The sequence below is a fragment of the Eretmochelys imbricata genome, chromosome 2 (genome assembly GCF_965152235.1).
Source record: "Eretmochelys imbricata isolate rEreImb1 chromosome 2, rEreImb1.hap1, whole genome shotgun sequence".
NCBI lineage: Eukaryota > Metazoa > Chordata > Testudines > Cheloniidae > Eretmochelys > Eretmochelys imbricata.
This window is the reverse complement of record NC_135573.1, coordinates 213,511,831-213,539,165: the sequence shown is the minus strand read 5'-3', so window position 1 is coordinate 213,539,165 and position 27,335 is coordinate 213,511,831. Positions and strand designations below refer to the sequence as shown.

Genomic DNA, 27,335 nt, shown 5'->3' with positions numbered 1-27,335 from the left:
GCCTTACTGTAATTAATAATGGGAATGATGAGGTCTCAGAAGCAACTTGGATTCCTGCATTTCCTTTGTCAGCTTTATCAAGAATATCAGTATTGCTTAAGTTAAGAAATTATTTTGAATCTCAGCTAAGAGAGAATCTGTTGTAATTGCATTCCCTGCCCCCAATCCCCATAGGGAGAACTGGAAGCTCTCCTATTTCTGTGTTCTCTTAGTATACTTGAAACTTTTGATGAGTCAGTAAAGGAACTGCAACTGTAGGGCCTGATCCAAATCCCATTGAAGTCATCAGTGGAAAGACTCTGATTAGCCAAATAAAGTCAATAGAAATACTCTGCTAAAAGCCTTCCATTGACTTCAGTGGTCTATGGATCAGGCCCTTAACAAGAAACCATCCTTGACTTTAAACACTGAAGGACAGATCTGTCACTCTTACTCAAGTGAAGTAGTGCCTTACCCTGTGAGTGGTTTTATATTCTTCAGTGAGATGATCTATGGCAGCATTTCTCAAACTAGGTCCCCGAGGGTACTCCTGGGGGTCCGTGGGCCCTGCTGATCAACTCTTCCCCATCCATCCCTCAACATCTCTCCCTCCCTCCCCCTATCTCCCGGAGTCTACTGAAGCCAAACCGAGAGATTTTAGGCGCTAAAAGTCCAGCGGCACAGCAGGGCTAAGGTAGGCTCCCTGCCTGCCCTGACTCTGCGCTGCTCCTGGAAACAGTCGGCATGTCCCTGCAGCCCTGGTGAGGGTGCCAGGGGGTCTCCGTATGCTTCTCCCACCCTAAGCACCGACTCCGCAACTCCCATTGGCCGGGAATTGCCTATGGGCAGGGGCAGTGCGTGGAGACCCCCTGACCTCCCCACCTAGGAGCCACTGCCAGAGAGATGTGCCGGTCGATTTCGGGAGCCACCCAAGGGAAGTGTTGCCCATCCAGAGTCCTCGCCCCTGCCCCAGCCCAAAGCTTGCACCCCGTCCCGCACCCAAACTCCCTCCCAGATCCTGCACCCAAACTCTCTCCCAGAGCCTCTACCCCTTTGTCAGCTTTATCAAAAATATCAGTATTGCTTAAGTTAGGAAATTATTTTGAATTTTAGCTCCGAGAGAATCTGTTGTAATTGCATTTCCTGTAAATGTGGCAATGTGTGATGCTAAACTCTTCAGGCCAGATTCTGTTATGGTTCTGGTGAGTAGCACTTTACTCCACTAGCATTTCCATTGACTTCAGTGGGACTGTTTTAGAAGTAAGGGGTTCATCATCTGGCCCTTAATGTTCTTTACGACACATTGTCATTCTCTGTGGCTCAGATATGCCTGTTTGTCTGATCTGATCCACAGCTCCTGTTGTTCCTTAAAGCCTTTTCTGAAACGGAGCAGACAAAGTTAGCAATGCTCAGTGGGATCCTGTTAGGCAATGGAACACTTCCTGCCACCATATTGACAAGCCTTTTCACTGACAACATTGTCAAAGAAGGTAATTTTTGTGTGTGTTGTGTTTTTTATTTAAAAAATTTTTTTTTCTGATTTTAGCTTTAATAGGTTTGGGGAGAAATGTGTTTTGTACAACATACGTTAATATTAGAGACAAGGTGGGTGAAGTAATATCTTTTTAATGCGCTAACTTCTGTTGGTGAAAGAAGAGAAGTTTTTGAACTCCACAGAGCTCTTCTTCAAGTCAGTAGTGGGGGTCTCTTATACCATGGGACCATCACAGCAACAGCTACATTGCAAACAACATATATTAATAATGCTTCCCCCTCCAAAAAAAAAATAGCTAGCCCTGCACAGCAGAGTGAGACACCTCACACCAACCATCATGACAGACTCTAAACCAGTGGTTCCCAAACCGTGGGGTGTGTCCCTCTTAAGGAGGCACGGAGGAACATTTGAGGGGGCAAAGTGGGGCCCAGGCCAGCCCTCAGGGAGGGTTTGGGAAGGAGTGTCACCCAGCTCCGCTCTCCCCTGGCCACAGCCGCAGATCCAGCTCCAGCTGCAGTTCCGGCTGCAGCTGTGCTCCTGGCTCCGGCTCCGGCTCCAGCCCTGGCTGCGGCTCTGGCCCCACTCCCAACCACAGCTCCCGGGGGAAAGTGGACAAAGTCCATTATGGGTAAAGGGGGGGCCCATGACATAAAAAGTTTGGGGACCACTGCTCTAAACCCTCAGGGTTTAAACCCTGCCTGATCTGTGACTGACATCCCCCTGATTGATGGGCATAATTGATGCCTGTTCTGTCTGGGGGAGAGACACATCCTTGGTAGATAGGTGTTTGGTATACAAATCATTCTCTGCAAGGACTCACAAGTCCTATGGAGATGCAGCTCACCTGGCAGTCAGCATCAGCCAGCAGACTTCCTGAGCAGGTAACCCATGCCCAATCATGAATGGTCCATGCAGATATGTTATCATTAGTGAACCCCCATAATACTTGTTTGTTATCAGAGACAATGCCAAGTGTGAGAACTTTTGCTCCAGATGGGGTCTAACTGTAGGATTATTGCCAGATGCCTTCCCCCCTGCAGTATAAGAGAGGACTTCTCTATGACTGTCTACTGATTCCCTTGATACCCAGAGTGATTTCCAAGATCAAAAGGTCATTCTTGTAGCTAATATGGGCTGAGGCAGTTTTGGCTGATATACCTATTACAGATGACCATCCATCCCGGATCCAGCTCCCAGACTGTCCAGACCTGATCTCTCAGTCCCATGGCCAGATGCTTTACCCAGACCCATAGTCACTGCATTTGGTAGCATGGCTATTGGCTGGCTGAGTACCATGGACACGGACTGCTCCCTATAGGTCAAGAAAATCCTGATACAGAGAGAAAAACATCCACCTGAAAAACCTTCTAAATAGAAATGGTTCTCAGTAAGGGCAGTCCAACATGGTCTGGATCCTATCCAGGCCCCAATACCAAGATCCTTGGCTACTTATTGCATTTTAAAGTAGACCAACCTTTTGTTCAGCTCTATTAAGGGCACTCTCCATAACACAATACATCTCACTGTGTTACCATCTGGCTGGTGTATCTTTTCCATAAAACATCAAGTCTGCAACATGGAGCAGCCCACTGATCTTTCTCAAATGCTATGCCTTGGGCGTAGCTGTAAGTCCAACTTCAGGAGAGCAATACTTCAATCACTGTTGGGTACAGCTGAAATTCTTCATTTCCCACCATCCTGGGTGGGTACTGCTTCCCAGTCAGATCAACACAGACCCATACTCGAAGAAAAAAGAACAGTTACCCTGTGTTAACAGTGTTCTTCAAGGTGGTGTTAGTGTGGATTCCCGGACCTGTCCGCCATCCCCACTTTGATTCCTAAGCAAACAAAGTCTTTGATACATGAAGGAAAGTCATGGCCACTCTGCCCTTTATGTCCTTGCATGGGAGCACAAAAAAGCACAGTGCACATATGTGACCCCAGTGGACACTCCCATTAAAAAAATCTGAACTCGCATGAATGAGGCACCTGTGCATCTACAATGGGATTGATAGTGTTACATAACCTTAGACAGCCACGGTAGGGTAAGTAACTGTTCTTTCAATCTTATGGTGCATTGTGATATTTCTTCTGCTTTGGAGACTTAATATTTTTCCAGAGGCTCCCCCCCCCCCCCCCCAACAGATTGGTCTGTGAATGTGGGTTTCCCATCATAACTCATACACATACTGGCAATGTTGTACTTTTCTTTTTTACAAAGGTATTTTTTAAAATGAAGCTGTGTTCACTGCAAAATACTGCAACTGTTTAAAGCAGCTCTGAGTGGAACATGTTCTCCTTTACTGCATGCTAACCCTAATTACGTTTGTTTTCCAAATGCTACATAAAGAAAGGCCACAGCTGCAGCCCTGCTCTGCCATCACCCACAGCTTTCACGATGGGAATAAATCTAGGAGAAAATCCAAACAAAAGCACTAATCTATGTTTTAGGGTAATGGCCTGTAGTGCTTTTAAATGGCAGCCTTTTTTAGTTACAGGAACACAAGAGGCATCTGAAAACACAAAAGCTTAGGATTTATTTTTACCTTGAACTACAAATGCCAAATTTCAAATTAATGTTGAAGGATACAATTTTATGCCCTGTGTAAAACCAGAGCAAAAAACCTTACATTATGAACCCATATTCTTAGGTTTTTTAAACTTGACAGCTCCTTACTTATTCCTAGTGCTTTTGGTTCTTGGCATATATTTGCCCCAAAACTTGCATGTTTTTTCTGTTGCTTTTTGCAGCCAGTCAGCCTTTTGCTGTTGCACACTATTGATCTGTACCATACAATGAAGTATCATGTGGCCCAAGTAGCTGCTGTGAGGTATCAGACTTTCAGTAGAAAAGGTGTGTTTAAAGCAAAATCCTGGTAATAGCTGTGCTGAAAGGCATTGTTGCATGAAAAATCCTTATGGTCACAAAATGGAATGTTTCCCTCTCCTGAGTTTTCTAGAATGTCGTATTCTATAGTGAGTGGTATGTACATAAACTGTGGATAATGATTTCTAACTGTAAATGACTTACGTTGTCTTTTATCCAAATTCAGTTTTGGAATGCATAATTAATTTTTTTAAACTTTGGTAGAGTGAGCTGTGGTTAAAAATGAGCTGTTTTGCAGATACATAATCATAGGCATGCATTGTTCTTTAAATCTTGTGTTAGTCGAACACACTCTTTCTCACTGCTGAATAGTCAGAGGCTATGTAACTGTATGTTTGCTTCATGTCCGTTTCAACTTGACACACTAATATAAAACTAAAATGCAAAGTAAAAAGTCTTAGGCCTGATCCTGAGAGGTGTTGAGCATTTGCAGTTCCATTTAGCACTCGTATCATGCTCATGCCCCACAGCCAACATTCCACTACATAAGATTGGAAAAACTGCCATACCAATGTCATTGAAAATTGTGCATGTTATTTCTTTCTCTTCGGGGATGCTCAGGGAATAATCTTTTCAGAAGATAGTTTATGATTCGCTACAAATGAAAAGAGAGAAAATGAGCGTCTGTAAATTGGCAAATAACAATTGTGTCATGCTTGCTTCCTACCTAGCTATGTCCTATTTTCATTTTAAAACCAGATGATTTTGAGATGAGGGAGAAGATGATGAATATATGGGAGCCGGTGGGGCAGCTGTTGTTTATTTTTATGATGTTAGCACCCAGGTGCTGTAGTTATGTGCCAGAACCCCATTGGGCTAGGCATTGTGCAAACACAACAAAAAAAAGTCATTAAAGTTACCTGTAAAAAACCCTATGCAATTTCAAAGAGAATGCACTCCTACTTTAAGATATTACATAAGTGTTTTGAATAGCTACAATCCCATGGTGATTCTAGATACAGGAACACAGAAGAAAAAATAATACATACTGTATATTTTTTCTTCACTAATCTAAACCAATTACAAAGGAAGTAGTGTTTGGTTTATCATAATAAAGCACTTACTGTATAACTCTGGAGAGTTTTCATCAAGTTTCCTCCAGTGCATAATTTAATTTCTTTCAAATTATTTAGACAGTCAAGTATCCTTCTACTTAAACTGATTCCCTATTTAAATCTGTCAAAATTCATGTATTTGTGTTTTTTTTAAATCGTTGTGTTATACCAATAAAATAAAAACCAGCAGGATCTTATTAAAGGGGAAAAGGCAAAATACCACATTTTTAGTGAATACAGAAAGAATCTTAGTAAGCTGTTAGTTATAGCTATAACATTCCATTCAATCTTATATTTATTCACACATTCATTCATACACACACAGACACAGGTTCTGCAAGGTTGTTATCATAGTTACCAGCCTTATAGTTGCTCATACCAAGCCACTGGTCAGGTGGCCTGGACATGAGGAGGGAGCAGGGCCTTGTCAGATGCTAGTCTGATGCTCCTGGAAGTTGGTTTGCAGAATCAGACCCCCCCAAAGTTCTCACTTTCTAGAGTCCATTTTTATAGGAGTTTCTTCCTATGCCAGTCTATGGGAATTCCTTCATCATGCTGTTGCTGAATCAGTCAGCAGATAGCACATTCCGGACGGCTCCGTGCTGCCAGATGTTATCTTGTTCTTTGGTTCTCCCATTCTTGAGGCTGTTGGGTGGATTCCAGTGTGCCCTCCGGGGGTCCTCTGGTTATTTCCACTTGACGCCTTCTTCAGCCGATGGACACTGGATTCTTAGGCTGGCAGCTCCCTGATCATTCAGTTATTATCCACACCAAGGCATCCATCCACATACATCCTCTATCTCTATTTTAATCACAATTGTTAATACAACAGAAGGGTGGGGAGTCTCTGGGTGCTGTTTCTGTTGTTACAGAGTATTGCTTTGAGTCTCTCTCTGTGTGAATTGCTTTGAGAACAGACTCTGTCTTAGAATGTACTAACGCAATTAGCAGCTTGCAAGTTTCACACACAGAGGGAGAGAAACAGTACCAAAAACCAAGAGACCTCTTAATTAGTAATACCCTGGAATTTAAACTATGGGGAATCAAACTCATTTGTGATTTTAATACAGAACTTCTTTAATATGATCCAACAATTAACATAGTCTATAAATGAAAACAAGACCAATTGCAAGGAAAACAATTGGGGAAATCTGATTGGTTCAATGCAGATATAAAACCAGCATGTTTGAAAGTACTTGTGAACTTTGCAAAGTAATTAAAGAAAATAAGATTGCATTTAAAATAAAAATAATCTAAACACAAACTGTAAATGCTTGTTATCTTTGACAAAGAATCCACAGAACGCACAATCTTGCTTTCTACCTAGTTTGTTAAAATCTCTCAAGCATTGCTAATTCATTCCAAAAGTTGCTGAAGTGTGTGTTCTTGTTTACTTTATTTTCTTAAATAGGAATTGCGGCATCTTTTGCTGTAAAGCTTTTCAAAGCATGGATAGCAGAGAAAGATGCCAACTCAGTTACCTCCTCTTTAAGAAAAGCCAACTTAGACAAGCGATTGCTAGTAAGTACCATGTATTTTCTGGGAGTTTTTGTTGTTTTAGGAAGAGGAGGATATATAAGGCAGATGCTACTTTGTCATAAATGTTAATTCCCACTAATGCTCCCTCCCAAAAAACTGACATATTTTGAATCACAGTAATAATGTTAGAGCTACTGTCCCTGCATCATTGTTAAAGCATCAGGTCCTGTAATTTTTTTCCGATCCACTTTTGTTTTTCCATAGCAGGAAGACTGAAGAATATAGTTTAAGAAGCCAGAGAATTAACTAACTTTTATTTGTCACTGTCCACTGAAACTCTGGTAATAACAGAGTATAAATAACCAGTATGTGTGTATTTGAGGATTTTATTTTAATGACGTAGTTTGTTAGTTGCAGAAAACCATGAGTGAAGCTGCAGTGGTTTATGAAATTATTATACTCTTGAAAATGAATTATAGCTCTATAATTTAAAATTGTGAAATAGTGTTGGGATATCCTCATAAAGTGAATACAAGACTAAGCATTTTGGTAGTCAGTGGTTCTAAAATGATAGCTGCAGAACCACTAGGAGCAGTGTGTGGTCAGGCCAATGGCCTTGCGGTTCATGCATATAATTCTTGGATCATAACAACAGCCTGAAGTGTTGAGAATTGTGGGTTCCTGGGAAGAAATAGTTGATTCTTGCTGTCTAATGTGCAGGTCTCTTGCATTTGCCTGAAGACGCTTGGATTCATAGATTATAAAGCCAGATTATAAATCTGACTTTCTGCATAACACAGACCAGAGAGTTTCACCCAGTAATTCCTTCTTCTAGCCCAATGTGCAACTAAACTAGATCATATTTTTCTGTAAAGACATCAAATCTTGATTTTAAAAAGTCCAAGTGATGAAAAATTTACCATATCTCTTGGTAATCTGTTCCAATAACTAATTACCCACATAGTTTAAAAAAGAATCTTTATGTATTATTTCCAGTTTGAACATTGCTATCTTCAGCTTTTAGCAACTGGATAATGTATAATGCTATTGTCTACTAGATTAAAAGGCTTCAGTATCAGACGATATCTCCTGTGTAGGTACTTGTAGACCAAGATAGATAAGTAAACAGAGTGTGCTCCTTTAGTGTCTGTCATAAGGCCTGTTATCCAGATCATGAATCGTTCTTTCAGACACCGGGAACCGGTCTGTAAATAACTGCCATCCCCTCCCTGACAAGATGACGTGCTAGTTATAGTAGCAGACTTGAGAGTTGTCATCTACTTTTTTTCATGGTTGGATTCTCATAATTCACTGGTCTGCTGTTGCTGTGACTTGTATGGGCTGAATGATGCCACACTTGTGAATGAGTTATTTTAATGGTGTCCTGTCTATTTAATGCAATAATTTTCCATATTTATTGGATGGCTCTCAGAAATATTCCTATTCACTTTTGTGCAGTATATGGTAAATAACACACTGATATATTCTCTCAAAATGTAAATATATAGAAATGCTCTGTGTTCATAGTCTCCGATCTTAGCATGATCGCTTTGTGGTCTATGTTTTGAAATATTATTTTAAACTCAAGGTTTTTTCATGAATATGCAGACTTAATATTAATTTGTAAATTACTTGTCTTTTCTTTGTATATAACCTGAAGAGTTGTAGTTTTTTCTCTGTTACCAACTATCTCTAAAACAAGCCTATATAAAAATTAATGTGGTTTCTCCACTGAAAATGCAAACATTAATTTTCTTTTAACCAGTTCTCCTTCCTCACCATAAGCTTTCTTGGTAGTTTATTTAACAGAGAAGCATTCTCTGCCTCCTAGGAACTATTTCCAGCCAATCGGCAGAATGTGGAGCATTTTGCAAAGTACTTCACTGATGCACAGCTAAAAGAGCTCTCAGATTTCCTCCGAGTCCAGCAGTCACTGGGGACTCGTAAAGAACTTCAAAAAGAGCTACAGGAACGTCTGTCTCAGGAATGTCCAATTAAAGAGGTGGGGAGAGGTTTTTTATTTTTATATTCGTACTGTTACTCAATTAGGCAAAGACTTAAATGAACAGTGACTATAGGGAAATATGTATATACCCCACAGGCTTTCTCTACCCATCTTAGAATTATTTAATTTACTCCTATTTTAATTCTATACAAAAACATAATCACAGGGCTTCTGTGCTGTCAAGAATGGTGCTAGAATTATTTTAGTTTTACATTGTACATAAAGACTTGAAAAAATGAACAAGTTTTACTCTATAAGGTATTTTAAGGAAAAACCATGCCTTTCTTACGTGATTGCAGCTAATTCCACTTTTTTTCTGTTATAATCCACACCTTAGTGTATTTATAGTTCAGAATTTTATCTAACTGTACAAACTATTGTGGGAAGTTTTTCTTCCACCAGGTAGTGCTTTATGTAAAAGAGGAAATGAAGAGAAACGATCTGCCAGAGCCTGCAGTGATTGGACTCCTGTGGACGTGTATAATGAATGCCGTTGAATGGAACAAGAAGGAAGAGCTGGTTGCAGAACAAGCACTTAAACATCTAAAGGTGTGTATGAGTGTGCATGTGCCAAGATTGTAAACAAGAAAATACTCCACAGGTGTCAGTAAACTTTTTTTTGGATGTTTAAATCAGGACGGCATAGAACCTGGTGTGACATTGATATTAAGTATTAGAACAACATCTTGCATATATGAGGAATAATGCCCTGTGCCCGCTATATGGTGGCTGTCATCGCTTTTGGCCAAAGTACTGAGGAACATAAGGTGACCTCATAAGGATACAAATACTTTACAATGTGGTTGAAAAGTATTCAGAAGCATTTAAAACAAAAACACCAACAATATTATGGCTAGTACTTCCCAACTGAATTGGGAAGAATTGGAGAATTAGTATCAGCCAGTTGAATTGGGGAGGGGAGCATAATTCCACTGAAGAGTTCTGGTGAACTTGTAAACTCTGAGAGTGAGGCTATGCTCACCAGTCTTTTAAGACAAGCATATTTTAAATGATGGTTGGGAAATTGCTGAACTTCCAGTTTCATGTATGATAACATGGATCTGTGCTCTGCACACAATGCCTCTCACCTTTCCAAATCTCTAATATTGATTGCCCACTACTGCTGTCCCGTCTTCCTCAGTTCCTTCTCCTAAGGTTTGTGTTCAGCATACACAAAGCTTGGGGTCCTGCATCTCCATAGGTTTTGCACCTTGCATGTTGGTCATGGAGCCTTTTCCAGCTGTGGGACCAGATGGGAAGAAAAACTCAACACAATTGTCTTCCAGCAGGAAGATGCATTTTGGAGTTCCAGCAGTGGCTTTATTTACCACTTTGGGGTGGTAATTGGTTTAATCACTTAATTCGTAGTTGTAGCATTGCATCTATGAGGTCAGATTTTTTTTTTTTTTAAACATAGGGTGTAGTATTAACAATGCAGCTCATGTGTATTAAGGGACAGCTTTCAGAATATTAACACTGGAAAGAGAAATAAATAGACAAGTTGTTTTTCAGTACATTGTGATATACAAATATTGTTGTCTTGTAATCCAGTCCTGCAAAATTTACTCTCTGAAGAAGTCCTTACTTTTGTGAGTAGTTCCATTGAGATCAGTGGGATCTCATGCCTGTGTAAAGGTTGCAGGCTTGGCCTGTTGATATGTACATTGACCTAAACCCACTGTCTCAGCCCAGAACAGCTCATTGTCTGTCCATGCTGGAAGAAGAACAGGAGGCCATGGCCATAGTTTAATTAAGCTACAGCTTTATTCATTTTAAAATATCTGGGAGTACCCGGCAACAAATAGTACAGTACAGGAAAGATGGGGGTCGGCTCCCCGCTGTTCCAGACAATATGCTTGGCTGCCTTTTCACCTCCCTCTCCAGGTTTCCATAGTGTCTGATTCTTTCCTTCCTTTTTTTTCTTTTTTAACTGAGGTGAACAATATTTGCACTCTGTGTCCATTCCCAGTCTGCCAAAGAGTGTACAAGGAGTGTCAGCCGGTCCCATAGCCTGCCTCTCCTTCCATGCCAGCTCAGGATTGCCTCACTCCGTAGGCCCAGATGTGAACTGGCCAATACCTTGGAGGCTCCATCTGGCTGCCCAGTATACAAAGTCCACCCCACCGCTCAGTTGGCCTGTCTGCTTGATTCTGAAAGTGGAAATACAAGAAAATAAGCCCTGATTCTCTACCTGAGGTCTCACGTACATCCTGTGTGCCTTTGAATGCTATCGGTCAATTGCATGAATCAGTTTGGCTCCTGGCCTTAGCAGGGCTGTAGCTGTTGCAGCCCCTATCCAGAAAGAGTGGGAACCAAATTCTTGCACTGGTAGCCCAAGATTTGTAAGCCCCTTTTTTAAAACTGTAACCAATTGGTATGTTGTGAGAGGGCCTTCCATCATCATGAATAAAGAGGGGCCCCTCTTCAATGGGTCTCTGTGTTGTATAAGTCCTTAAAGCCCTTACTGGGCAAATCCTTGCCTTGGCCAGCTCCTGTAGCATTATGGACTCATTATTGCCTCCCTCTACCCCCACAGATCAGTTTTTGAGAACCTCAGGGTTAAGAAGACTGATTGCTTTTCCCACTGAAATCTCTCCACTCTAAAGCCCTTCCTGAATAATAACATCGAGGCACTAGTTCACTGACTTTAAAAGCTGCAAAAATTTGGGCTATATTTTTTTAAAATAAACTCCTTAGTATTTATGTAGCAGCAGGAGACATTAATCTCTGGACAATATCGGAGTCCCATTGACATTATTGAATAGAGACACATAGCATGTATTGTTATCTCTCTCAACATCTGTATCCAATTAAACAAATGCTGGACAATTGAAGGGCCAAAGAGGGAAGGATCTCAATACCCCAAGCTTGCACTTCAGGGCTGGCACTGTTGCACTGTTGATAAATATTTGCGTATACTGAGGGAGAGTGTGAATATTTTACTTGCTAATATTGACTAAGTTCTAGCAATTTTTGTAGTTGTAATTGCTTGGTGGGAGCTTAAATAAGTTAGAAAAAAGAACCTTGCAATACTATACCTCAAATTACCAAGCTCTTATTACACAAACTGTGTAGCTTGTGTCTCTGCCAAGGAGAATAGCTGATGAATCAATTTTCAAAAGAAACATGAATACTTGGCCCAAGTGCTTATGAAGTTTTTACTCAGTCCTCTTCCCATTGACCTTATTAAGTAAGAACTTCAAGATCTGACCCACTGTGAAGCTATTTAATTCAGTCTATGAACACACTTATATTGAAGTGACCCTTTTAGTGTGAAAAGGACATATTGAGGAATGAAATTTTCACCAATCTAGGCAATGATGTAGGCAGTAGCTTTGAAAATGTACATTTGGGCAATGGGGCAGACCAGGTGAAGTTTGTCTCCCCTCAGGCTCAAAATTGTAAGGGGCCGAGTACCCTGGCCCCAGGACTGAAGAGAAACCATTTAAGCATATGCTTAAGTTTAAGGTTGCAAGTAATCCCACTGATTTCAATACAATACAACCCCCTAATGAGAGGGAAAGAAATGAGAAAGCAAGAAAGGTAAATTCTGACTATTTAGAAGGAACGATCAGATGAAAATAAGGTCATAACTGGCATAACTTCCTTCTTCAAAAGGAAGAGAAGTATTTCCATAACAAAATGGAGTTCTGACCTTTTACGAGCAGCTACCTTTTTTCTTTGGATCTTTAATTGTTATGGTAAAGGTCATAAAAAGGACCATTACTACCTTGCCAGTGTACCGTATTAAATGGTTTATTTTTGTGTACTGGAAAAGCTATTGTGTTCTTTGCACAAGGAAAGGTCACTTCTAATTCATGCCCCAGCATGTTCAATTTAATGGTTTTCACATACTGGATTTATTATGATCTCTATAAGCCTCTGTGAAACTGGGGATTTCAGATTATAAGGAGCATCAGTTCTGGGTGTGTGACATTGTTGGTGCTCTCTTTGCAACATGTAGCATCCAGAATATTGTTGAAACATCATATATCATAGTTGCTTATCTTCTGTTGTACCAAACAGCATACAAATAACCATACTCTGACATAATGGGTTTTATAACTTCACTTTACACAATTCAATAGCAAAGTGAAACATTAAAATAATCCATTGCAAGTTGCCCAACTTTTGTCTTACAAAAGCTTGTGTATTTGTGTAAATGGCACTAATGCAATAAAATTGCAATTATTGGCAATAAAATCTAGGTGTCAGTGTAGCAACCACATCTTTCTCTAGGTGATTGTTTTTCCAAAGATGAAATTTACAAGGAGTTAAATTGTAGTAATGGTGTCTGTGATTTTTCACTTTCAGTATTTCTATATAAAATAATTTGCCTTTTTCCCCCCCTCTTCCAGCAATATGCACCCCTGCTGGCTGTGTTCAGCACCCAAGGCCATTCAGAGCTAATTCTTCTCCAGAAGGTTCAGGAATACTGTTATGACAACATCCACTTTATGAAAGCCTTTCAGAAGATAGTGGTACTCTTTTACAAAGGTATATGTCCATATCCGCCTTAGTACGCTGTACAGTGAACATTGTGTCCTGTGCCTACTGGAACACACTGTACTAAGATAATGAGTAAGTTTGGCATGTATTTAAATTCTGAAGCTGGTCTCTCTGGTCTGCGCAGAAACCACTTAAACCAGCCAGAGATAGAATTGCCCCTGTAAAAGGAGATTCTCCATTGCCGTAGAGATGGAGGAGGTAGGCATGGGCACTTCTTACACAAGCCACCCCCTCACCAATGATGTAAGTGTGTGTTTGTGTGCGGGGGGGGGGATTTACAGGCATTTTGCGTGTTGGAATAGATATGGTAGACCTGAGTTCTGCTAGACCTGCTGGCATCAAGGACCTAATAACAGCAGTAAGCTAAAGCAAATTCCTCCTCCTCTAACCTATGCTGGAGCTGGGTAGCCCTAAATCATGGAGTCACAACTGTGATACGTGCAGCTGCCTCACCTGTATGAGGGAGGGAAGGGGGTGATCAATGTTATCTTGAAAAGAATAGTGATCAAGGTCTTTTGGCTTTTATATGGGCATTATTCTGTTCCCATTGATGTCACTGGCAAATCTTGCCTTGACTTCAGTGGAAGCAGGATCAGGCCATAGCTAGGCACTGTCAGATCCTTGGAGAAGCCTTTATTTCCAGGATTTCATTTTTGTAGTATAGATGTCTTCTTAGTAGGTTTATTCAGTTCAGGTTGTCATAGAGACTAATAGTCTTGCACTGCATGTGAGAGGTGGGTGATAAGCAGTTTGTTCTAACATTCTTGCTATAAATAGTTGAAGGGGGAAAATCAGTGTGACTAGAAATGCTCAGTATAGATTTTTTTGTTCATATTGAGTGTTCACGTATACTTTCAAAAATACACACAGCTGTTGACTAAAGTATTCATATAGATTTTCAGAAAGCAGAAATAAGTGAGTCAACAATATTTATTCCTTTCCTTATTATGTCTACATAAACTGACCCTAGTAGCATAAAAAATAGAAAATGTGACCTTTTGAGAAAAATTAAGACTTAACAAGACACAAACATTCTAATTTGATTTTCTTTCATGCATCCTCAATAGATGGTGTTCCATCCTTAGTTCACCCTGTATATGCTGGATGAGCATTGTACTTTTCTGCATGTTATTTAAGTTAAGTGCCACAAATGATAACATAAATAGTTTAAGTAGATTTGTCTTCAGTTTATGGTATAGGGGACCAAAAATTAATTTAAATAAATAACAATGTAAATGCATGAGGAACAAAGCTATTGAGAATTATTTGTACAGCTGTTATGGATAATATTTTTAATATGTTTCTGTTGCTTTTATGAGGAAATGTATATCTGATGAGAAATTATAACAAGTAATAGACTCTCTTTCTTTGCCAGTTTGAGCCCAATTCAGAATATAGCAGTGACTACAGTCAGGACTGGGACAGCCATGCTGTCCCCATCTTCTGATGTGGGCTGTATTTTATTCTAAGCCTGTCCACCAACCCCAGTACAGTGCAACATCACAGTTTTAACTCTACTTCTTTCAGCTCTTCTTTGCCAGGGTGCTAGGAGGAAAGGTGGTCTCCCTCTTTCTAGGGAGCTCCTTCATTCCAGGTTCAGCTAGCTCTGTCTTTCTCTCTCTTGTAACCCTTCCTTCCTGGCTTTTTATCAGGTAGGTCAGCTGAGGGCTAATTAGTCCCTTACCTCCCCAGCTTCTCCTTCTGATTAGCTAATTATTTAATCAGCCACTGATTATGAGGGGAACTAATTGAGGCTACAGTGATCAGAGTGCTGACATGCCTGTCAGATCTGTAATAAGGTCCACCAATAATGATGATAAAGAAGGGTTTTTATATTCATACTCGCTTGGAAATAGATGCCAGGCTGAATTTAACAGAGACTGTATGGTGTTGAAGGCCTCATGGATTATTGTCCTCTAGCATTTCTATATGCATGTCAACATCTGCTTTCATGGGCCAGTCCATGGCTTCCTCCAAGCGATATATTCCCTGGGTTTTACCCAGAGAGTCAGGAATAGCTTCTCTAAGGCTAGCCATGTACCCCTACTTAATATTTGAGTCTGGCATGGATATTTTAGATATTGGGCCATGTCTGTTGCATGGATAGACTGTCACCATCTCCATTTCAGGGGTGGAACTTGCATCCACCCCTACCATTGCTACAAACAGGTTATTTCATCAGAGTCTTGGAGATTTGTGAGGTCTACGCATCTCTGTAGTTTCACGTGTGCAATCACCTACTAGCTAAGAAGTCCACCAGGTTACCAAGAGCTGTGGTGATGTAGAGAGGACAGCAGCTCCTCTTTCCCCTCACTAAAGGACTGATTATCTTTGGCCCAAAGGCCACTGTGGTTTAATTGGGATCGCCAAGTCGTAAAATGGATGGGCCATGAATTGGAGAGATTTCAGAGTACCTGATCATCTTCTTTGTATGGTGAATCAACACAGCATATGGAATAGCTATGGTTGGGATTAAGAAATGCCAGCAACTATCCCTCAGAACTCTCTTGGATAGTGCACAGTGTGACACCCTGGATTCTCACTCTGTGGAACATTATTCATTACAAGGGAGTTTTTCAAAGGTGCAAATGGTAGTTGGACAATGAAAATTAGGCACCTAATTGTTTGTGATTTTGATAATGTCTTCCTTGGACTACCTGCAGGGGCATTCCTAACATCTAAATTATAATCCAAATTTTATTATATTTCCCCATGCTTCTGGCTAAAATAGCCCCATAAACCTGAATTGCTTTCTAAGAGGATAACCTGGAATTTTCTCTTAATGTATCAGCAAAATATAGAGTGTCTGTCTGAATGTAAACTGGAAAACCTGAGACTCTATGTTCTTACTCTAAAATCTCTCCCTTTTGTAATGTACAGATATAGGTCCAGATTTCTTCATGCAGTGTGGCAGCTTTGTGCCAATCTGACCTTTAAAGCCAATTTAACCAGCCCAGAGAGGATCATCCTCATGTAAAGGAGATCCTCTAGTGATTTAGAGATGATCTAGGGGCCCCTACGTTATTATGCCTCCCTGCTGCTGGCACAGCACGGAAAGGGATGTGACTAGGATATCCCTGAGCTATGCCAGCCCTAGGCGATAGGTTTTCCCTTCCCCGACTCTCCCGCTCCCACTGCACCTCAGTGTAACTTTGTTCATCTGGCTGGACTGTGTTGATCTGAGCAACATCAGGATCAGAGGAGTCTGCAGGTGAGCCTTAAGCAAGTTTTGAACAACCCCTGATCCGTATGGTGTTCATTTTGGCCTCAGCTGGAGGGTCCTGGTTCTAATCTTTCATTACTGTTGAAGAAAGTTTGTATATATAATCTCTTTTAGTTGATATAATTAGAAACTGGTAGTCAAATTTGGTAATTATTTATAAGGACCTCCACATTGATGATCCACTGTCAGTTTAGCAGTAAAAGCATTTGGAAGTCTTAAAGCCAGGAACCAATAATAAAACAAGACCTTTAAGAAGTTCTGTATTAGAGCTCTAATTATAATAAATTCTCGGCCATGTAGAGCCTTTAAGACCGGATTCAAATCCCATTGAATATGTTGGGAGTTTGCTAATGACTTCAACATGAGAAGGATCAAGCCTCTTATCAGTGCAAAAGACCAAAAATGTTCTGTTCTGTGTATATATTTTATTTATATTTATAAGAAATATGTAAAAGAGCACCCTTTACACTCTTAAAAGTACAATTAACGATAAACAGAGGCTGGCAATTGCTCACTGACAGTACAACCCCAACAGCAACACAGGTCTAACAAAAAATTAATAAGCCTCACTCTTCCCCCAGATCTCTACTGGCCAGCCATCATACGTAGGATGATGTAAGCTTTCAGTCCATTCTAAATCATAGAATATCAGGGTTGGAAGGGACCTCAGGAGGTCATCTAGTCCAACCCCCTGCTCAAAGCAGGACCAATCCCCAACTAAATCATCCCAGCCAGGGCTTTGTCAAGCCTGACCTTAAAAACCTCAAAGGAAGGAGATTCCATCACCTCCCTAGGTAACGCATTCCAGTGCTTCACCACCCTCCTAGTGAAAAAGGTTTTTCCTAATATCCAATCTAAACCTCCCCCACTGCAACTTGAGACCATTACTCCTTGTTCTGTCATCTGCTACCACTGAGAACAGTCTAGAGCCATCCACTTTGGAACCCCCTTTCAGGTAGTTGAAAGCAGCTATCAAATTCCCCCTCATTCTTCCTTTCAGCAGACTAAACAATTCCAGTTTCCCTTAGCCTCTCCTCGTAAGTCATGTGTTCCAGTCCCCTAATCATTTTTGTTGCCCTCCGCTGGACGCTTTCCAATTTTTCCACATCCTTCTTGTAGTGTGGGGCCCAAAACTGGACACAGTACTCCAGATGAGGCCTCACCAATGTCGAATAGAGGGGAACGATCACGTCCCTCCATCTGCTGGCAATGCCCCTACTTATACAGCCCAAAATGCCATTAGCCTTCTTGGCAACAAGGGCACACTGTTGACTCATATCCAGCTTCTCGTCCACTGTACCCCGTAGGTCCTTTTCTCCAGAACTGCTGTCTAGCTATTCGGTCCCTAGTCTGTAGCAGTGCATAGGATTCTTCTGTCCTAAGTGCAGGAGTCTGCATTTGTCCTTGTTGAACCTCATCAGATTTCTTTTGGCCCAATCCTCTATTTGTCTAGGTCCTCTGTATCCTATCCCAACCCTCCAGCATATCTACCTCTCCTCCCAGTTCAGTGTCATCTGCAAACTTGTTGAGGGTGCAGTCCACGCCATCCTCCAGATCATTAATGAAGATATTGAACAAAATCGGCCCCAGGACCGACCCTTGGGGCACTCCGCTTGATACCGGCTGCCAACTAGACATGGAGCCATTGATCACTACCCGTTGAGCCCGACGATCTAGCCAGCTTTCTATCCACCTTATAGTCCATTCATCCAGCCCATACTCCTTTAACTTGCTGGCAACAATACTGTGGGAGACGGTGTCAAAAGCTTTGCTAAAGTCAAGGAATAACACATCCACTGCTTTCCCCTCATCCACAGAGCCAGTTATCTCGTCATAGAAGGCAATTAGATTAGTCAGACATGACTTGCCCTTGGTGAATCCATGCTGACTGTTCCTGATCACTTTACTGTCCTCTAAGTGCTTTAGAATTGATTCCTTGAGGACCTGCTCCATGATTTTTCCAGGGACTGAGGTGAGGCTGACTGGCTTGTAGTTCCCTGGATCCTCCTCCTTCCCTTTTTTAAAGAAGGGCACTTTTTCCAGTCATCCGGGACCTCACCTGATCGCCACCAGTTTTAAAAGATAATGGCCAATGGCTCTGCAATCACATCCACCAACTCCTTTAGCCTCTCGGATGCAGTGCCTGTGGCCCTATGGACTTGTGCTCGTCCAGCTTTTCTAAATAGTCCCAAACCACTTCTTTCTCCACAGAGGGCTGGTCACCTCCTCCCCATGCTGTGCTGCCCAGTGCAGTAGTCTGGGAGCTGATCTCGTTCGTGAAGACAGAGGCAAAAAAAGCATTGAGTACATTAGCTTTTTCCACTTCCTCTGTCACGAGGTTGCCTCCCTCATTCAGTAAGGAGCCCACACTTTCCTTGAATAAAACATCTTCATTTCTGGCTGAACTATAGTGGGGAAAAGACTGAATGTAAGTAATATTGGATTGCATATTATATCACATTCATTAAGCACAGAATCTCCTGTAGCTCTACTAAAATTTATCTCTAACTTAGAGACCCGGGGTGAAATCTTGGCCACGCTGTGGTCTCCGTCCAAACTTCTGTTGACTTCAGTGAGGCCAGGATTTCATCCTTGAAGAAAAAATGTTCCTAACATGGAATAAAATCTTTTTTCTGTTCTTTAAAGGCCACTAAAGCTACGTTTTATTAAGTTCCTGAAGACGTTTCTGGCCTTGCAGAACCCCCTAAAGAGACTGAAATAATTGGGAGTTCTCATGGGAGATATACACTCACTTGCTGCACCTGACTGAGGCCTTAAAGATGCTAATGATTTTATTTTGCTTGTCTTCATTTTGGAGTCTTTATAATAGACCAATTTGAACCACCTCTCTGAACATGCAATCTATTAATCCTCCACTTAAGGAGATCTTCAAGCTTAATTTACACACAATTTTCTATGAGGTAAATTTCATTATTTCTACTCAGTTACTCCAATTACCTTCCCTAGCAAGTGGAAGGTGGCTTATGAACCTTTCACAGCAGAAAATACACACAAAAGAAATGCAAGCATTTTGCCACAGTTAAACTGTGGGTAACATTACTTGCATAATAATAATGATAATCAAAAAGCCCCATCTAAGGTTCTGTCTTTGCTACAGTTAACTTAACTCCTTTCAAGTTAGCCTACCTCGAGTGAGAGCAGCCACACTGCGAAACAACACATGAGCTACAGTGCGATAAGTTGCGCTAAACAGAAGCTGTAGCCTGTACCACCTTATGGGCCCCTTAGCTCAAGTTAAAAGCACCACCTCACTCAAGTTAAGGGTTTTTGTGTATGGACAGGACTTGAGCTAGGGGCAATACTTGAGTTATAGTTCAAGTTAAGTCTGCAGTGAAGACACCTTAATGAAGTGTGCCTTGGGACCTCTCCCTCTCATGATTGATTTTAACCTGGGGTTCTGGTGGTGGGTGGCTGGAGTAGTAGTTAGCTGCACTGGCAGGGAAACCAGCTCTGGATCTCCAGGGCTGACATCACCCGGGGCAGAGGATGTAACAACACAGAACCATGCCAACCACAAAATTCAACTGAAACTATTACAGCATGTAAAAAATAATTGTCATAATCTTTAATCAGAAATACTGTAGCTAAAATAAATCACCCCCACTGTTCCCATTTTTTCAGAGGGTTATCATTAACTACACCCTGTCCTGGCTGATTGCTTAATTGAGCATCTCTGCACTGACAGGAGAATATTATCCCTTACAAACACTGGAGGCATGAGTGAATTACCAATGATGTTTCTCAGAAATGAAAGGAAAGACGTGATTGTCATTTCTGTAACTGAAGGTATTTTTATTCCTTCTCTGGGTGCATTTTCTGTCAGTGCAGGAACATTCACTTCATTTTAGTGCCAGAGAATCATATGCAGGCAAATCTCTCCCCCACCATCTTGGAGCCATTCTCATCTTTCAGGCAGGTAATGAAACTTTTTACTGTCCTGGATTTAGACCTATCTAATTTTTGTAATGCTTGACCACTAGAATGGGCTCTACTATTATTGCAAGTCCACGATCCTCAGAGCCCCAATTCAGGAAAGCACGTAGGCATGTGCCTAACTTTAGGCACTTACTTATATAGTGTACTGAATAGGGGCCAATAGTTCAGTGATGTGCATTTGCAATATTTTCCATACCTATGACCCCATGTTATAAAAGTTTCGATCCCTTCCCCACCCCCACTTAGCCAGAAAAAAATGGAGGCTAGTCACAACATCCTTTTCTCCCAGGGGTTATGATGCACAGGTTGACAATCTGTGTCATCGGTTGCTGCATTTCTTAGAATTTCATACACGTGCTATACAGTGTATTGGAGTACAGTGTTTTTTCATGAAAACATTATATTTGTAATCTCTATTAAAAGTTCCAAGTCAATACTTTTGAAGCTTGTACCTTATATCCTCTAAATCGGAGTCCAAATGTGTGTTATAGACCTAATGCCAGCAAAATGCTGGAGCTACGGTAAAGAATATTGGGTTGACATTTGTTTAATGCCAAATGTCACATCTTCCTTATAAACTTTATTTAGTTCCTGTATCTAATTTTTTCTCATAACTCTACCATTTCTAGTACTTTTGAGTACAGGTTCCAAGTGCAAAATAGTGGATTTTTTGTTGTTCAGCTACATTTTTAGCTAAATATTGGAACTGAATTTTTACAAGGGCAGAGAATGATGGTTGCAGGTACAAGCAGGCGTAGTCTTAAACAGGAATTCTGTAGTCTTGCACATGCGCACACAACTGTGCCACCACACTGTTTTCAAAAGGTGTGACACTCCTGCTCTTCATCTACCTTCAGCTTGTATGTTTGCTGATAATGTCAAATTGGATGATGGCTTTTGATAGTAAACGGTCCTTGTGAGACCAGAGGGACTTCTAAACACATTTCACTTGTTTTCAGCAGATCTGAAATCTCCAGGGAGACCCAAGTGTATTCAGTTTCTACCCATGAGTGACTGGTTGGCTTAGCTACTGAAACCTGGTTGGCTTAGGGTATTTGTAATTAGTTCTAGGTTACCAGTTCAAATAGATCCAGGTCACTACTATCTATTTGCTGTTCCATGGCTTATGTGAAGTGAGTCTGTGGTCTCAGTCCTGTTTCTGTTTACACAGATGTTTTAAAGATGTTTGTTCATTTATTTCGTTATAATTGATCCAGTTAATTTTCTTCTGTCCTTCACTGCTGGCATCTGCCTATAAACTTTGTGCCACAGTAGAATATGGCTGCGTCCTGGTATTCAGCAGGGTAGCAAGGGGAATCCCATATTCCTGGTATACTAGGCAGCACTGAAGAAACTGATGTAAATCACTTTCAAAAATGTGCTGATTATGGGGAGGAGGATGTTAGTTTGATCAGTATGTGAAAAGGAAAATGGTGGCGACAACCAAAGGTGCTGTTTTTATTCTGGCCTCCTATGTCATCCAATGGCCCTGAAGGCTAAAGTGCATCACAGATATTGGCTCCACGACAGTCACTTATTCAGCTGCAAGACTTGGTTGGATGGCAGAAACTCTGTCACTTGGGCTAGAAGCTTATTGTTTCACATCAGCTAGGATCAGTGGGCATCCTGGCTGAGTTTATTAAGCCTGATGTTTCTCTTGTCCTCAATTATTTTGTTCTCGACACTTAAAAGAAGAGTTTTGGGAGCATGATCCCTTTAAATGATTCCCCTGATGACTACTGTTTAGTCAGCTGGGAAAGATAAGAGACTTCACATTAGGATGGAATTTTTGTTAATTTTTTTCGCCACAATTCTAGCAGTTTTTACTCTTGCATAGCTCTATGAGTCAGCAGCAAAAGAAACTACAGTATTTCTTACTGAGGTGAGTCCTAAGATATACAGGTAGATTTTATTGACTTCCTTTGCAATTGGTGTGTTTTTATATCTCTTATTTAAAGCCAATTGAATAGAGGAGTAATTACTCTTTACAGAAGCATGACATTGAATAGTTTATTTTAAGACTAACATATTTAGTTAATGACTGACTTTATGGTATGTGACACAGCTACGATCTCTTATGTGACATTCTGCAGTTACAGCCTAGTGTTAAGTACAATGCCGATTCAAAGCTCGCCTCACTATGATCAAAGTGATTCACTTCTTACTGCCTCAAAACCTAGCAGTTTTTCAGTTGTCTTCTGTCTTATAAAAATATGCTTATCTTTGCAACCACTGCTCTGAATTTCAGCTGATGTCCTGAGCGAAGAAGCCATCCTGAAGTGGAATAAAGAAGCACATCTTGCAAAAGGCAAAAGTGTATTTCTTGACCAGATGAAGAAATTTGTTGAGTGGCTGCAAAATGCTGAAGAAGGTACAATTCCATTTAAGTTAACAGTATTTAGTAGCCTCTTGGCCATTCCATTTTGAAGATGTTAGTTGTATTATAGTAGTGCCTACAGGTTCAGTCAGGACCCTGGCCCCACTGTGCTAGGTACTATGCAGATGGATGGTAAAAGACAGGACCTGCTCTAAATTCTTTACAATCTTAGTCTTTAGAAGGCAGGCACCACTGACTGTTTTTCATGTCATTAATAGTGTCCATGTGAAGTCCTGAAGTCTTAGAATTCCATGTGTCCTGCCGTGTGAATTTCACTGAATAGCACTGAATTCCTGAACGAGAAGAGCAATCATAAAGGCATAAGGACTGTAGTTGCTGTTAAAAAAGGAATAATGGGAAGGGAAATGAATGGGTGTTTGGGCCCACATTTCCTTTTTTCTGGTGCCCTCAAATGGTAAACACTTTCCTTCTGGTATAAAAACAGGTGAACTGTCCCTTTAAAGACTGCCCCATGTTAGTTGTTTTGAGTGGCAGGTGTATAATTATCACTGTTGACTTGCCCCCTCTCTTCTGCTCAGTTCAAACTGATAATTTGACACACTGTTTCCTTCAATTTCTTCGGGCTGCTGATTATTTGCGGCTGCTAAACACAGTGGTATCAGGTTATCAAACATTATTAATATTCAGAATTTTACGGAGGGATTATGAACAGCAATTCCACCACATAGGTGGCAGCATAACTGAAAGATTGTCCTTTTAACACACGCCTTGGAATGTTAAACTTTGACCAATTAAAACGTTTGCATGTCCGGCAGTAGTCTTACACTTTATTTATTCTCCCCCCACTACTCCAGTGCAGGGGCATGCACAAGGGTGGGCAAGCGGGGGCACAGGCCCCCCAATCAGTGGGGGGCACAGAACTTTGCTGGGGCAGGGAGAGCAAACTGCTGTGTCCCCAAGGTTAGGGAGGAAGGGAGAGCCTGTTCCACCTGCACCGGGGCTGCTGGGGGAAGGGGAGAGAACCAGCTCCACCTGCTGTAGCTGGGAGAGCCGACTCCTCAGCCCCGAGCTGGGGCAGGAAATAACAGCTTCTCAGCACCGGGGCCGTAGAGGGAGGGAGGGAGGGAGAGGCAGCTCCACCGGCACCAGGGCTGGGGTGGGCTCCTCCCACTCACTACTGTAATAGACCCCCTAACCTCTGGCTGAGTTACTGAGGTCCTCAAATTGTGATTTAAAGACTTCAAGTTACAGAGAATCCACCATGTACGCTACTTTAAATGTGCAAGTGACCCAAACCCCATGTTGCAAAGGAAGGCAAAAACCCTCCAGGGTCTCTGCCAATCTGACCCACAGGAAAATTTCTTCCCAACCCCAAATATGGTGATCAGTTAGACCCAGAGCACATGGGCAAGACCCAGCTGACAGACACCTGGGGAAGAATTCTCTGTAGTAACTCATCCCCATCTACTGTCCTTTCACCGTCCATTGGAGATTTCTGCTGCTAGCGGTCACAGGTCGGCTACATGCCATTGTAAGGAGTCTCATCATTCAGTGCCCTCCATAAATGTATCAAGCTCAGTCTCGAAGCCAATTAGGTTTTTTGCCTGCACTGCTCCCCTTGGAAGGCTGTTCCAGAACTTCACTCCTCTGCTGGTTAGAAACTTTTGTCTAATTTCCAGACTAAACTTGTGGATGGCCAGTTTATACCCATTTGTTCTTGAGTCCACATTGGTGCTTAACTTAAATAATTCCTCTCCCTTTCCGGTATTTATCCCTCTGATATATTTATAGAGAGCAATCATATCTCCCCTCAACCTTCTTTTGGTTAGGCTAAACAAGCCAAGCTCCTTGAGTCTCCTTTCATAAGACAGGTTTCAGAGTAACAGCCGTGTTAGTCTGTATTCGCAAAAAGAAAAGGAGTCCTTGTGGCACCTTAGAGACTAACCAATTTATTTGAGCATGAGCTTTCGTGAGCTACAGCTCACTTCATCAGATGCATACCGTGGAAACTGCAGCAGACTTTATATATACACAGAGAATATGAAACATATTCATATTTCATATTCTCTGTGTGTATATATAAAGTCTGCTGCAGTTTCCACGGTATGCATCTGATGAAGTGAGCTGTAGCTCACGAAAGCTCATGCTCAAATAAATTGGTTAGTCTCTAAGGTGCCACAAGGACTCCTTTTCTTCTTTCATAAGACAGGTTTTCCATTCCTTGCATCATCCTAGTAGCCCTTCTCTGCACCTGTTCTAGTTTGAATTAACCTTAAACATGGAAGACCAGAATCGTACACAATAGTCCAGATGAGGTCTGACCTGTGCCTTGTACAAGGGACTAACACTTCCCTGTCTCTATTGGAAATACCTTGCCTGATGCATCCTAATACTGCATTAGCCTTTTTCACAGCCGCATCACACTGGTGCCTCATAGTCATCCTGTGATCAACCAATACACCCAGGTCTTTTTCCTCCTCTCACTTCCAACTGATACATCCCCAGCTTATAGCAAAAATTCTTGTTGTTAGTCCCTAAATGCATGACTTTGCACTATTAAATTTGGCCTGAGAAGTTTGGTTTGAAATTGAATTGCATTTGCAACATACTTTCCTCAGAGGTGAACAATAAGTCAGAGATTCAGCATAATGTAAACTTTTTCACTTGATTTTTGTTGGCAGTTTGGGAGTGTGTGGTGTTTTATTTAGATTTTTGATAGCAAATATTTGACATGCATCTCAGTCTAATTGTACTGCCATCTATAGTTTTGTGAACAGACTGCATCGTGATAGTTTTCAGAAACTGATTTATTTGACAGAGCACATCAGCTGCAGTATGTAACTTGTATTCTGGACAGCAGAAATCCCACCTGGACATATAGATTAGAGTTATACATGGATAGTTATTGTTTTGTATTAAATTTAACCAGTGTATACTTGAACTCACTTTATTTTGTGGGAAAGTTAGGTCTAGATTATCCATAGTGACCCAATTCTGTTCTAAATCTAGACCTGTACAACTGAAATAGATGGAGTATAACTGAGAGTAGAATAAAGTGTTCTGTCTGCAGTATTCAGAGTGGTAGCCATGCTAGTCTGTAGCAGCAAAAACAAAGAGGAGTCCTTGTGGCACCTTAGAGACTAACAAATTTATTTGGGCATAAGCTTGGGTTTTAGCCCACAGAAGCTTATGCCCAAATAAATTTGTTAGTCTCTAAGGTGCCACAAGGATTCCTGTTTGTTTCTGTCTGCAGTTTTTCTTGCTGAGCCACTTTCCATGTCTGCCATCTCTTCCTAGGAAATGTGATGCATGAGGCAAATCTTTATTCATATCTTTTATTATTGCTATTTACAGGAATAATGATATAACTGTCACTGTAAATCCTGTTCAAAAAGAGCTGAAAAGTTTCTTTTTTTTTTTTTACCTCATAGAATCAGAATCCGAAGGCGAGGAGAACGAAGATGGTTCAACAAAGCACAATCTCTAGGCTACTGTCAAAGGGTCTTTGGGAATGCTGTACTGTTAGAGCAAAACAGGTTTTACTTCAAGGCTAGGCTTTCCTTTTGTTTAGAAGAATCAAGTTCTTTAATGGAGCCCTGAGGCATTGGATGCTCTCCTTGGGACTCCACCTAAGTTAGTGTACAGTGAGTCAGAGTTAAAAACATTCAGTAAGGAGCCATACAGGAAAAGTGAAATTAAATACTTATGGACTCCCTTTTTATCAGCAGTCTTTTTAGGTCCTGTGGCATGTGAACACTCCTGTGTCTGTTTATAGAATTGGTGGATCTGTGTTTGTAGCTTAATACTAGCTTGTGTAGGTGACTTGACACCACCACATTTTTTTGTATAAATGGCTTTTTGTATCTTAGTTCATTTGTTCTCAGTGCCTTTGTTTCATAGACTTATTGTCTGCCACTAAACGCATTCAGATTTCTTGTTCCTTAGGTGAAAACTGAGCAACAGGCTATTCTGAGACTTCCTCTACTCCTTCTTTTTTTGTATTTTGAAGGTTCACTATTCACAAAGCCACAGTCAGTTAAGGATAGGCAGCAAGCCCATTTTTTCCCCTCCTCAATTTTCTCTGATCCAGTGTGGTTCTGGTCGGACTATCCAGATACCCGGACTTGGTATTCTCAATCTGCCCATCACTCAAAGAAAATGCAAAACTGCAACCTGTGTTGATCTGGACCTTTACATGTGCAAGATTTGCATGTGAAACAAATCAATATTGTGGGCTCAATCTAATGGCATGCAATGATCGGTAACCACCAGATTTTCATGAACAAAATAATTATACATATAAATCTGGTGGTTGCCAATTTAAATATGTAACTGAAATTTCCACGTGCAGATTAGAGATTTCCTATATGACTGTGTAGGTTAAAGTCCTGTCCCCCCACTAGTCACT

The 27,335-nt window shown here is 41.1% G+C and overlaps 1 protein-coding gene across 13 annotated transcripts in view; it reads left to right on the top strand.

Annotated features, from left to right (window-relative positions):
- The window catches only part of BZW2 (basic leucine zipper and W2 domains 2), a 77,506-nt gene extending 50,711 nt beyond the window's left edge, over positions 1-26,795 (top strand). For 7 of the 13 annotated variants that reach the window (XM_077811412.1, XM_077811413.1, XM_077811411.1 and 4 more), the window contains 7 exons: positions 1,334-1,469; positions 6,828-6,937; positions 8,727-8,897; positions 9,288-9,449; positions 13,259-13,397; positions 22,838-22,960; positions 26,359-26,795. In XM_077811412.1, the coding sequence (XP_077667538.1) occupies positions 1,334-1,469; positions 6,828-6,937; positions 8,727-8,897; positions 9,288-9,449; positions 13,259-13,397; positions 22,838-22,960; positions 26,359-26,414 (897 nt within the window). In that variant the 3' untranslated portion in view covers positions 26,415-26,795. Of the gene's footprint in view, positions 1-1,333; positions 1,470-6,827; positions 6,938-8,726; positions 8,898-9,287; positions 9,450-13,258; positions 13,398-13,533; positions 13,653-22,837; positions 22,961-23,184; positions 23,708-26,358 lie in introns of those variants that run through there. The other 6 variants (XM_077811415.1, XM_077811417.1, XM_077811408.1 and 3 more) reach the window with 4 other exon arrangements.
- The last annotated feature ends 540 nt before the right edge of the window (positions 26,796-27,335 follow it).